We start from the raw sequence: 14,227 nt of genomic DNA on the forward strand, positions 1-14,227 counted from the left end.
AGCTTGCCTCGATCGTCTTCAAGAAGAAATAGCGACAACTTTTCTCGACATCCGCATCGTATATACTGATCTCTCTCTGTGTGTGTGTTTTTATATGCAGAATAAATGTGATTTAATCGCATGCTTCTCTTGATGTTCCAAAATATTTCTTCCACGTATTTTGGTAGTATCGCTTTCTCTACTTTCAAGGCAACGCTTGCCTGAGATAAGAGGTAGTTTGATTACACATGCTTGCGCCTTTGATTGCATCTTTTTTTCCTCATTTCCTAAGATGTGCATACCTTACCAGAACGTATCTGCATTTTTTATTGCGGTCCATGAAAAAGCAATATTAATGTGGTTTTTTTCACATCCGTAAAATGTGTATTACATGTTTTTGTAATACTGCGTGGCAGCCGGTGCTGATATATGCTCACCCTCTGCAGGAGCGCCAGGGCGTGGCCGCCGTGCTACACCAGCTGCTGGTGTCGCATGTGTTGGGCGCCGTTGGTGGCGCAGTGATGGGCATGCTGGCCATCTGGTCACTGCGCCTTGCGCCCCAGAGCCAGAGCAGTAACACCTTCCTGCATATTTCCTTCACGTACGCCACCTTCTGCCTGCTCGAAGGGGTGGGCACGTCGGGCGTCGACGGCGTGGTTGCATTTACACTGGTCACCACTTCTCACCGGCTGGTCGCCTGCACCGAGCTCGAGGGCCTGCTACACAAGTACTGGTCTGCCATCTACGATGTGTCGGGCTTCCTGGCGCTCTTCATGTCCTCCCTGTACGCGGGAGAGCTGCTCTTTATCTTCGCCCGCTGGAGCATCCTTTCACAAGTACGCACTCTCGAGGCTCCTGCGCTGGTAGACACCCAGTTTCAATCCTAGGGAGGAGAATTTATTTCTCATCGCATACTCTGTCATATCATGCTACACTAATAATGACTGGTTTTGCCAGCACATATGAAAAGGAAGGCGTATACATATGCCCGATATTTTGCCATACCACATCACTACATTCAGAGAGGGGCACAGGCCATCCTAGTCCTCTCTAGTATGTACGGGGCGATCGGTGTCCAGTGCAGAAATCAATTGCACGAAGGTACACGTAGGTTAGAGGACCTGATGAAATTAGAAATCCCGCTGCGAACGCAAGGTATACCAGAAAATGGAACAGGGTTCAATATGAACAAAAATAGCGATGTCCATTGCAGTCACTGTATCACTCCGACACATTTAAACGTGTCTAACTCTAGATAGCATAGCTTCGTTTGGGTACACAATAATGGGAGTGAAGATGGAGGCTAACAAATATGTCGAACTTATATATTGAAAGCACAGCAGAGAGGAACGGACTGGAAACTTATCAGCGCAATGCTAAAAATACAGAAGTCAAAGAGGAAGGAAAGATTTAAGTAAAGCACGTAACTAAATGGCGCCTCATATGACACCAAGAAGAACCGAGGCATCAAGGTAATCTTGAGTCTTTAGCTGTAAGGTACATGGTTCCAGGAAAACGCAGGCATAGCAGAGGGTGCCAGTAAGTAACGTGGGCGAATGAGCCTAGTAAGCTCTCGGTATAACACGGCATAAATAACACGGGATTGTGTTAAAAATTCTGAGGGCACTGTGGAATCTACACTGCAGAAATGCGAAAGCTTAAGCATTGCTGGTGCACACGGTGTATTACGTTTACTTTTATTATCACTATTAACTAAATGAGCTGTCATTATCACTGGTAATGTCATAATTTTCGTGATGACTAACTGCAGCGTCATTGTCATCGCTACTATCATCTTCACTGTAGACAAGGAGAATTAGGATGTGAGTTTTCCGTACCCAGGCGCGGCGCAGTTAGTAAAAGCGCTCCACTGGGAATGCAAGGGATGGTGGCTCGATCCCCGGTGGAGACAGGACTTATTTATTTTTAATTATCTTCCCCACGGTTTTAATTATCTTCCCCCAAAATCAAGCTCAGTACACACTCTTTATATCAGGAAGACCACCATTGACGTTTTGTATTGCGCAAATGAACCCTTTAGGTGAAGTTTGGGGCAATGACACGAAAAACTCGACCATAATAAATAATCGACCTAGAATTGCACCATGTTTTGATAGGGTGTCTTGAGTTTTGAAGGCGTTAAGCAACTGATGCTCATTCCGCTGTTAGCAAACCAATTCCCGGGCATTCTAGGCTAAATATTACCTTTTTCCCTGCATGTCCACCTCTTACCGTTGCTCTCCTGGTGTTCCCGACGTCTCTTAAAGCACTTTAAAAATCCAGCACTTTGGGTGTGACGGCGACGACGCTCTTGCGTAGGTGGCGGTAGCATACGGCGTGCGAACCATGGCGCGACTCTTCTCGGTGGTGGCGCTGTTTCCTATCATCGAGCAGTTCGGCTACCCGGTGTCATGGCGGCAGGCAGTGGTCACAGTCTGGATGGGTTTGAAGGGCCCGCTTAACATCACTGTCGTCACCTTCCTGTACCACCACCAGTCTACCATAAACGTGGAGTACGTGGGCAATGTAAGCATGCCTCTTTCCGACTAGGAGCGACCCATACGCTGGAGGATTACGGACAGTCTATGACAATATGAGCTTGCTCGGGGCTATACGGTCTTATGATACGAAATAATATTCTGATGACGTCGAAAGAATGATTACATTAAGAAAATACGAAGCATATGTAGCGGACGTTGCCTTTCTCGGTGAACTACCGCCGACAGCTTTGATGACGCTAATGCAGGCCGTCGACTAACCTATGCGTACGCCGTTTGTTGCGCTTCTCTTGGTTAATGAGTCTAACAGTTAACGTACCTTGAGAAAAACTTCGCTGCTTGGTGAACTTAAATATTGCGCCTTTATGTGCGTTTTACGCAATGTTTCAATGATGCAAAGCCAATTCTCTGGCCCACCTTCTCTCCTTGGCTATTGGCAATAAAATATGTATAGCAGGGCACCCCCCCCCCCCCCCATTTTTACCCTTGATGTATTAAGTGCTGGCGATGAAAAGTGAGCTATTTCTCCCGAAGTACTCACAACAAACTCGCTGGCTGGTTTGTTTGTCAAACCAGGCACAGAGTTGTCAGTTGATTCGTTTGGCCCAGAACACTAAGCTTTATAAGTGTTCGTTTTAGGTCATTAGAGGGGTGAATTCCATCCAGCAACTGAGTAATTACTTTGGTTTTAGCCGTTTGTATGAAGCCCCATTGCATGAAGCAATAGTCAAGTTAAATGGCCTTTATTTAGTAACAAGTACGATGCTGAATTACTAAGAACCGGAATGATAAGCTCCCTTGTATGCATCCGCAGTTGTGTTTAGCGCAAACTAAGTCGCTGCTCAATAAAAGCAGATCGCACGGCTGTAATAAGGCAGTGGCAGGTGCCAATGACCACCAGCGTAACCAATTACCAAATACTCTTCTCAATAACTATAGTGCGCTTAATCAATCTGCAGTGCTGTCCTTGAATTGCAATCAGACCATATATGAACAACACCTTGAGAAGATTAAGATCGTAATATGAAATGAAATTATTCTACTAGAGCTGCTCACTTTAGCGTTGTGTAACCATATTGATACGCTTGACTGAATGCTAATGGCTAATACTGTCCTATAAATATTTAATTACAGGCACCAGAGGCTATGTTTACATTTTTCGTATGCGCTGCGGAAAGTGTGGAAACTATTCTGAATACGAAGACAAATGTTCGCTAAAGAGTGTATGCACGCTACCGTCAAGAAGTGAACTTTTATAAGCACAAAAGGCAAAACAGACTTCGCGCACCCGATTTCACAAGTAAAATGCGTGCGCCTCACTACCACTGTCTACATTATGCCGTCGATCACTTGAAAACAATAACAACTACTACTTCTTAGTAACCGCCTACATCAGGAGTTTAAATCGAGTCTAAGGAAGGTGTTTAATTTTTATATGTTGAGATACTGGCAAATTAAGCAAGGAGATACAGCAATCAATTTTCGCTTAACGACATTCAGAGTCCATCTCAGTGTTCATTTCAGGCACATTAACAACCAGGAGTCGTATACGATAAGGGATTGTTTCTAGAGCACCAGGTACACTCCATGCCCGCTTTCCTATATACTGCTCCGGAACCATAATCAATCAATTAAAATCGGTCGCCCGACACTTGAACCTGACGAGTAGGACAGCAGGCGTCAGCGACGTCCGTGAGACGTTCAACGGAGAATATCCTTCCTCGCACATCTGGTACGTATATCGCGGTTGCCGGGTCTGGATGTGCGTTCCTCACAAGTATATCTCACACCTTTAATTTACCGCTATCTCAACACAAGAGCTGCGGTTCCGACGTAGCGTTCGCGCCGCCCCTCTGGCGTGCGTTTAATGGAGAAGAATTGCAGCCACCGATCACGTATATATACTGAAAGCTGCCACTATGACACATGTTGAGTTATACAGGTTTGCACACGGGCAGGATTGTAAGATTGTAGGATTGTTTATCTAGTTAGTAAACCAGCCCCTCTGATGAGAAGAGAGGAGTCGCTGGAGAAAGCTTTGATGTTGGGAAAGGTTGAGGGTTACCGGAGAAGGGGTAGGCAGCGAACGCGATGGTTAGATGGCATCCTCGAGGCACTGCGGATGAATTTATGGGATGTTAGGAAGGTAATGAAAAACCGGGAAGCGTGGCATGTCATGCTCCATAGGGTCACAAAGAGTGGGACACGACTAAACGACTGAACTGAAATGAAACCAGCCCCTAGTTAGTAAACCAGCTCACCTATGTCAGTTACATTTTTAACTTCGGCATTTTTTTCTGTTTCTGCATCGTGAAGCTGCGTCTCTTAAATTTTAAGGGGAACTCCTGAGACACAGTGAGGCAAGAAATCAAGCCATAGCAAACGTAGAACCGGAAATGGACATGGAAAAGTCCTAACGGAGAGACTAAAAATGAAATCGACTTCATAATGTGTTCAACCCCCGCCATTGTGCAGGATGTAGAGGTAATAGGGAAAGTGCGATGCAGTGACCACAGGATGGTGAGGTCCCGAATTAGCCTAAATCTGAAGAAGGAACGCAACAGATTAGTAAGAAAGAAACCCATCAACGAATTAGCGGTGAGGGGGAGGGCAGAAGAGTTCAGGATCTCGCTACAGAATAGGTATTCAGCTCTAACTGAGGATGGCGACATTACCCTAGAGGCAAGGAACAATAATTTCAGAGATATCATTACTGAGTGCGCGGTAGAAGTAGGCGGTAGGATAGTTAGAGAGGATACCGGTAAGCTGTCTAAGGAGACGAAAGATTTGATTAAGAAACGCCAGAGTATGAAAGCTTCCAATCCAACAGACCAGATCGAATTGGCCGAGATATCAAAGCTAATCAATAAGCGCAAGGTGGCCGATATAAGGAAGTATAACATGGACAAAATTGAGCATGCTGTAAAGAACGGGGGAAGCCTTAAAGCGGTAAAGAAGAAATTGGGCATAGGCAAAAACCAGATGTATGCGATAAGGGACAAGGCGGGCAACGTCATCACTAATATGGACAAGATAGTCAAAGTAGCCGAGGAGTTCTATACAGATCTCTATAGCAGCCAAAGTAGTCAGGACCGTAATGAGATTGGCGGTAGGGAAAAACAGTCAGACGTTCCACCAGTGACGAAAGACGAGGTCAAGAAAGCATTAGAAACTATGAAAAGGGGGAAATCAGCTGGAGAGGATCAGATAACTACAGATTTGCTAAAGGACGGGGGGGATATCGTGCTAGAGAAACTGGCTACCCTGTATACGCAGTGCCTGATGTCATCGACGGTACCGGAACCATGGAAGAATGCAAACATTATCCTCATTCACAAGAAAGGGGACTCTAAGGACCTTAAAAATTACAGACCAATCAGCTTACTGTCTGTTACGTATAAGGTATTTACTAAGGTAATCGCTAATAGAATCAGGACAACCTTAGACTGCAATCAATCAAAGGATCAAGCAGGGTTTCGGAAACGGTACTCTACTATCGATCATATCCATACCATCAACCAGGTGATAGAAAAATGCTCAGAATATAACCAGCCCTTATACATAGCATTCATTGATTACGAAAAAGCATTTGACTCAGTGGAAACCTCGGCGGTGATGCAGGCATTGCGAAATCAGGGGGTAGACGAGCCGTACGTGAAAGTGCTGGAAGATATATATAGTGGCTGCACAGCAACCATAGTTCTGCATAAAGAAAGCAACAAAATTCCCATAAAGAAAGGTGTTAGGCAAGGAGACACAATCTCCCCAGTACTATTCACAGCTTGTTTAGAGGAAGTATTCAGAGACTTGGAATGGGAGCAGTTAGGGATAAGGGTAGATGGAGAATACCTCAGTAATCTGCGATTTGCTGATGACATTGCCTTGCTAAGCAACTCGGGGGATGAACTGCAAATAATGATTGATGACCTAGACAGAAAAAGTAGACAGGTAGGCTTGAAAATAAATATGCAGAAGACTAAGGTAATGTTCAACAGCCTCGGGAAGGAACAGCAGTTTACATTAGGTAGCGAAATACTGGAAGTAGTAGGCGAATATGTCTACTTAGGACAGGTAGTAACCGCAGATCCGGGCCATGAAAAGGAAATAACAAGAAGAATAAGATTGGGATGGTGCGCATTTGGCAAGCACTCGCAGATTATGACTAGCAGCTTACCGGTATCGCTCAAGAGGAAAGTATACAACAGTTGCATCTTGCCTGTACTCACCTATGGGGCTGAAACGTGGAGGCTAACCAAGAGAGTTCTACTTAAGTTGAGGACAACCCAGAGGGCTATGGAACGAAAAATGGTAGGGGTAACATTAAGAGATAGAAAGCGTGCAGAGTGGGTCAGAGAAATAACTCAAGTTACCGACATTCTAGTGGAAATTAAGAAGAAGAAATGGACATGGGCAGGACATGTAGTGCGAAGAGAGGATAACCGATGGTCGCTGAGGGTAACAAACTGGATTCCAAGGGAAGGAAAGCGTAGCAGGGGGCGGCAGAAAGTTAGGTGGGCGGATGAGATTAAGAAGTTCGCAGGGGTCAAGTGGATGCAGCTAGCACAGAACCGGGTTAACTGGAGAAATATGGGAGAGGCCTTCGCCCTGCAGTGGGTATAATCAGGCTGATGATGATGATGATGATGATGATGAAACGTATCAAAACAATCCCCTCACTGACTTAAACAGTGTTGCTAGCGGGACATTTTTCAACCGCTTCGGGTCGGAAGAGCGCGAGCACAAGGGGTAGGAAGAGGTGTGCTTTGGTATTCACGCTGCTTTCCCCACCCCGACACACACACACACACACACACACACACACACACACACACACACACACACACACACACACACACACACACACACACACACACACACACACACACACACACACACACACACACACACACACACACACACACACACACACACACACACACACACACACACACACACACACACACACACACACACACACACACACACACACACACACACACACACACACACACACACACACACACACACACACACACACACACACACACACACACACACACACACACACACACACACACACACACACACACACACACACACACACACACACACACACACACACGCACTCGCACTCGCACTCGCACTCGCACACGCACACGCACACGCACACGCACACGCGCACGCACGCACGCACGCACGCGCGCACGCGCACACACACGCGCGTACACACACACACACACACGTACGCACTTGCACATGCACATGCACATGCACACGCGCACGCACGCACACAAACATTCTGGTATCGTCCCCCGGCATAGTGCCCCTATCAAACTTGTTTATACTTACATTGTGGTTAGCATTTGAACGGACTTCAGCGTTTTTCTGAGAGCGTTCCGTCGTTGTTGAGAAAAATGGCGGAATAAAGACTGCAAATAGTCGTTTTCATTTCTTGCATAAATTTGGGAAAAGACGAGGCTGCCCGGCCACAGCTTTCCGCCGATCCACAACTTTGAACGGCAAATATCAGTCAGCTCACGCCAGCTGATGCGCTGTGCTGCAAAGCTAAGCTCAATTTTTTTGTTTTTCAGACATTCCTCCACATTGTCTGCGACATCCTTCTAGGCCAGCTCCTAAACGTTGCTTTCCTAGAGTTCATCTTCAAGATTTTTGGTAAGCGGAATTCTGTCAAGGGTGGAAATTGTGCTAGCCGGTACTGTTTCATGATGTACAAAAAAAAAAAAACAGCGCATTACTAAGGCAATCTGCAAGTGAAGAAACACACCTCAAGCGATATCTTGTGATGTGTTTTTTTTCACTAGTCCGTTGTTTTTGGTTGCGCTCTTTTACTTCGGGATTCTGTCACGTCTAGTTTCGATTGTCATTTGGGATGGAAATATTAGAAGGACAGCCGCCTATTACTCTACGTGAATGCTAATGCTTCAAGCAGTTTTCCTGATGTGGCACTCTTGTGAATGCCAGGAATCCTGGAGGTGTCCGAAATCGAGCAACGTACGATGTCCAGCGCCGTGGCGTATCTACGTGACCAGGTGATGGGGTCCTGCCGGATTCAGGAGGCTGACTCATACTTCCGGCCGGTCGACTGGAAGTGGGTCGTGCGCCACACGTGCATCGAGAACCCGTTCGCTTCCGCGACGAGACCATGGGTACGCCGAGTGGCCGACGAGAGTTCTTTCCCAGTGCTCAGCTTTGGCCAGATAAAGTCAGACCAAGTGATTCGTGTAAACAAAGCTACATAAGCGGAAGATCAGAGCACCTTTTTGTAGGAGTTGAGCTGCCCCATACAAAAATTTCTTATGGTCAGCTATCAAAAATCCTTTGTATGATTAGCTATAGAAACTTGACCCAAATATCTACAGTCGTTCCTATGGCAGTCGTTAGGTTTTGCTATAGTCTGTTCTGTACAAGTTTTCCGCCGGTTCAGTAGACTTACGGTTGTCTATGTAGTGCAGCTTTTAGCATTTTTTATGGTCAAGCATAAACGTTTATGGTAAGCTATAGAATATCTTTTGTATGGTCGGCTATAAATATTTTCGCCAAAAAGCTATAGCTGTTCCTACGCAGCCTTTAGCTCTTGCTATACCCCATGCTATAAAAATAATTTAAAATTGGCTATGTACTGCAATTTTTAGCATTTGCTATGGTCAGCTATAGGCTTTTTAAGACGGTCATATAGCTTATGAATCTGTACACCCAAGTAATACCTAATTGGACGTTTCTTTTCAACTCGATGCCTAAGCCGAAAATCGGCCAGTAGTCACCACGATTAAAATCCTCATAGGTCGGAAGTACTCAGCGCAGGCGTACATCCATGTGTCGCCAGTGGTCATAACAATTGTACCAAGACTGCGACCCAATCTGTTTGTCGTACTGCACTGCGCTTAAGGTCATACGATTTACGATACTATATAGCGTATATCTGCTAGTCAACCTCGAGGCAGCGCGCGAGAGAAATTCGAACCGATGATATACGGACCTTCAAATGGGTATTTTGTGTATCTATTCGTGTATGCCTTACCGAAATTAATATCGAAATTGTGAGGCGACCGGTCGTCGGGAATTGCTCCGGGTGGTGTCATGCGATTTCTCGTTACATATAGCAGACAACACTTAGTTAAGTTGGAGGCTAAGTATCACGAGAGATTCGAACCGACGATATATGTACCTTTATATGTATGCAATCTCGACCTAATATAGCCTGCTAAAGAAAGGTGCATGACTGCTTGCTAGTCAACCTCGAGGCAGCGCGCGAGAGAAATTCGAACCGATGATATACGGACCTTCAAATGGGTATTTCGTGTATCTATTCGTGTATGCCTTACCGAAATTAATATCGAAATTGTGAGGCGACCGGTCGTCGGGAATTGCTCCGGGTGGTGTCATGCGATTTCTCGTTACATATAGCAGACAACACTTAGTTAAGTTGGAGGCTAAGTATCACGAGAGATTCGAACCGACGATATATGTACCTTTATATGTATGCAATCTCGACCTAATATAGCCTGCTAAAGAAAGGTGCATGACTGCTGGTCTATAGCTTTTCAAATATACAATGTTCTATAGCCAACAAAAAACGTTTATATGGCTTGCAGTCTGTAGCTTTACATACACATCTCTATAGGCTACAAAGCACCGCGCGGTGGCACTGGAACCGCCATCTATGGCCGAAAAATAGAAACTGGGAATATGGGGGCCGCGCCAGCCGCGCGTTCTCCTTGCACTGCCGCACTCCCGCTCCCTTCCGAGCACGTGCAGAGCTCTTGCGCTGAATTTGCGGCGCGTCCCAGAGTACTTTCGTCGGTGCGGATTGAGAAACATCTGCTCGCTTGACTTTTCTTTTTCGTAAATCGAAATTGAATAATCTGGAAAAGTTCGTTGACAATGTGTACTCTCTCATCTACGATAAATAGTGGACGCGATGTGCACTTCGGAACTCAATGATCACAATGAAACACTGCGTCATTTGTGTTGATATTTAATGATAACTTATACAGCTCGTTCGCTCGAAAAGCCGCCGACGTAGTAGTAGTAGAGGCCGTACCACGTGCCGGAAATATTTAATCAAGGGCTCCGCAAAAAAAATTGTATCATTGCATACAATGATACAAAAAAAAAAATATTTTGTGGTTCTAGTGATTGCTGACTGATTGACAGGCGATGAAGAGTATGTGAAATCAGAGTAATTGCTGAATTAGAGGAATTATATCCCAAATATATTATTGCCACTAAGCGGCAGTAATATAATTGGGACATAAATCATTATGTAAAAATTATATTACTGCCACTTAGTGTGGAGAAATGCTGCTGAAACTAATCTTCAAAAGTTTTACCTTTTGCAAAGGAAACCCATTAGAATAATTTAAAATCTGCGTTGGGACTATCCCACTTCCGAGCTCTTTGATGTTGCTAACACTGCAAAGGTGTTCCATCTGTATAATTTACGCCTGGCGCTTCGTTACAAGCATAAAATTAAAAAAAAACTAACCTTATTAATCTCTTCAACATTGCGAAACTTGCAAATCATGAAAGCACGTACCCTTTACGTCACACACATCAATTTCTCATTAGTACACTTAGAACCAACTGTGGTATACAAATGTTATGGTGCAGTCTTCCCTCCCTTTTCTATGTTATTACAGATGCTAACATGAACATTTCCTCTACAAGACAGTTAAATTTGTCATTATTTGGGTTCATAACTATATGCACATGGTCGTCACTGTAGGTTAGACATCCAAAGTGTATAGTTGTTTCAGCCTGACGAGTCTACTTTCACCATGTAATATATATAGCATATAGTCATTCAAATTTTCGGTTATTATTTTGACGCTGTTTTGTTTTACTACAATGCAATGAAATTTGTGACTTCCTTCAAATTTAATCTAGGATAAGTACGAAAAATTATGTTCCCACGTTTTGTATATTACTGTGTTACTTTAGTGGTGTATTTGTTGTTTTATATTTGGTTGAGTGCTGCCGTCCAGTTTCCGGGCTCGAGAGGCTGTAAAGCTCTTGGGAGCTTTTTTTTCTCCCAATGTTCCCTCTCATTGTTGAATAAATAAACTTCACTTCAATATAAGAGGAATGAAAAAGAATGAAAAAAGAGATTTCTTATTGCGCAGAAGATATAGACAAATGGTACATAATTTTCTATAGCTATCTATATGTATTCACTTTTTGGAAGACATAGCGGAGCATAAACCTTTCCATTGAGTCATATGGACCATTTTTGTATGAGGAAGGATCAACGCACTTTAAATATACCGAAAAGTTGCATATGCATCTAACGAAGATAACGTGTGGCCTATGGGAAACCGAAGTAACTCCAACGTTCTGCTTATTTTACTTAGGCATGCTGGGTAAATCGTTGCAACCGTTTTATTTCACAGTTCCGGATTTCCAGGAGAAGCAGGCTGAGCCCGCAGGAAGCACAGGCCAGGGCGGAGACCTTTGCGGTTGAAAACGTGCTGAGAATGGAGCAGGTGAGTGCAGCTTTTGTCCGCATAGCTTCTGGTCAAAGGGTCGAGCTCTACGTGCTCTTGTTTAACGCAGGTGAGCTACTCGCGCCAGTACCGGGAAGGGATGATCCAGAAGAGCACCATGATGACGCTCCTGGCCGCGCTGCAGTACCCGTTCGACAAGAAAGTGTGAGTGTGCTTTTTATATGTTTTGTGTATTGCATGTGATCAAAAAAGCTCGAGGTGATCATTTAAGGAAAGGGTTTAGGAACTGTAACATACAGGATAAAGGCAAACACGCATCAGCATAAAAATAAAGGAACCTTTTCCGCCTGCTGCCTGTATTTACAGCCTGAACGAAGCCTTTAATGGCGTTCGTCTTCTGACCTTGTATATCAGATCAGGGCAAGTCATTTCAATAATGCTACTAATCTGCGCAGGTATATGGGCGCGGACACCATTGAATCGCTCATCGACATTCCAGAGTGGATCAAATGGATGGTGAGAACCTTGGAACTTTTTTCACTGCAGTCTGTGCCTTTACTAGCAGTTCCATTACCAAAGCTTCATTTAGCTCCGCGCAAACAGCTAAAGAGCTGAGCCTCTCGTCGGGTGTTTCGCAGAAGGAGCGCCTGTCGGTGTCGAGCTTCGGTGAGGACCTGATGGACGAAACAGAGTCCTTCCAGAGCCAGCTGGAGCGCAACCTTCAGGAACGCATCATCGAGATGTTCGAACACAAGTACTACGAGCTCGTCATCACCAGCACGGCGCTTACTTTTCTTACGTGCCTCCTGGGAATGCTGTTCAACACGCCGCTGCCACCTAAGCTGCGCTCGGATGCCATCCTCATCCTCGAGGGCACCTACATCATCCTCTTCGCCGCCGAGATCACCACCATGATAACGGCCTACGGTCACCGGTTCGTGCGCCTCGACAACTACAACAAGCTGGACCTGGTGCTCGTAGCGACGTGCATCTTCGTCTTCGTGGTACAGTTCGCCATCTACTTCTTCATCCCGGCCCAGTACCAGCACCAGACCATCCCCACGGTCATCTTCATCCTGGCCGTATCAGTGCGGCTCGTACACGCCGTGAAATACATCGAGGTACATTAATAAGATCAAGCATTACACACTCTTGCATCCCGAAGTTTATGCGCATTTATAGGTTCCATGCACAACGCTGTTGAAATTACACAAAATGATCTATCAAACGAGATGCTCTTTACATTACGCTGCCGGCAGTGAACGTTTGCGAAATAATCGACGCCGCGCAGTGTGATTAAAATTTATCGGCAGTATTTGCACCTTGAAAACATATCTGCCGGTCAGTAAACCCTTGACAAAGATATGAGTGTGTACTTTTTTTTTCCCCCAAGAATGAAGCGACAAGAATCAAAATCTGGAGAATGATTGTTGGTTCTTCAACACTGATAGGTATTGATTTGAATGCAGAGTTGCCGTTAGCGCAAGACCGCCGCTCCGCATCGACGATCATATCATCGTTTCGCACTAATACACAATTTTATGACCAAGAAAGAAATCGTCTGTGGTGAAGACTGGAGACCTTATCTCTCCTCTGGATTTTATGGCGGACGAGGAGAAAGCTCGCACTGTGTAGCACTGTTCAGAAAAAATTGCTTTCTTGCACTGCATTTTCACCTTAATGAAGCACATCTTATTAATATGCACTGGCTCCAGGTCCTTCCTCAAGAATGAGAAGAAAACGATTAGTAATTTACGTTAGGTGTCGAGGCATTACTATCTCCGCAGGTTTGGTCGCTCTATTCAAGCAGTGCGCCGAAGTCCCGCATTGAAGTTAAGTGTATCGTGCTCCATGAATATTTCATCTTCCTAGGAAAAGTATCTTGCATGCTTCGATTACAAATGTACAGGGAAAATTTTTGGCCCACGTCTGTTTCGATGAAGCACAGTTATCATAAATGTGGATATGAAAAATTCGAGCCGTGTGACGGCCACCACATTGTGGAGGATGCTTTGGTTATAAAACTCCCCTCCCGTCTTTAATAGAAAATATTAGGAGTTGGTTAACACCTGCGCTCTTCTACCAGATTCCGCAAACGCGCTCTCGTGTAGCGCTTCAAAACCTTTGTGTTTTCTCTATGGAACGCTTGAGGAAACTTGACCTGAAGCGTACTCCATAATGTTTAGGCTTCGATAATATTTGTCTACAGCAAGAAATTACAGCAACTGCACTGTCAGCAGAAGTCATACGTCATTCCCGTTGCGTGTGCGTAACGGAAAGCAGAAA

General features: G+C 44.9%; 1 protein-coding gene across 1 annotated transcript in view; it reads left to right on the plus strand.

Moving 5' to 3' along the window:
- Nucleotides 1-2,418: 2,418 nt before the first annotated feature.
- The window catches only part of LOC146185046 (sperm-specific sodium:proton exchanger-like), a 32,496-nt gene continuing 20,687 nt past the window's right edge, over nucleotides 2,419-14,227 (plus strand). The window contains exons 1-7 of the mRNA XM_084605866.1: nucleotides 2,419-2,505; nucleotides 8,069-8,150; nucleotides 8,460-8,644; nucleotides 11,888-11,980; nucleotides 12,051-12,145; nucleotides 12,397-12,457; nucleotides 12,580-13,062. Of these exons, the coding sequence (XP_084461992.1) occupies nucleotides 2,419-2,505; nucleotides 8,069-8,150; nucleotides 8,460-8,644; nucleotides 11,888-11,980; nucleotides 12,051-12,145; nucleotides 12,397-12,457; nucleotides 12,580-13,062 (1,086 nt within the window). The remainder of the gene's footprint in view (nucleotides 2,506-8,068; nucleotides 8,151-8,459; nucleotides 8,645-11,887; nucleotides 11,981-12,050; nucleotides 12,146-12,396; nucleotides 12,458-12,579; nucleotides 13,063-14,227) is intronic.

Source organism: Amblyomma maculatum, chromosome 6, assembly GCF_055883805.1.
Source record: "Amblyomma maculatum isolate TAMU_Amacu chromosome 6, ASM5588380v1, whole genome shotgun sequence".
In the NCBI taxonomy this organism is placed as follows: Eukaryota; Metazoa; Arthropoda; class Arachnida; order Ixodida; family Ixodidae; genus Amblyomma; species Amblyomma maculatum.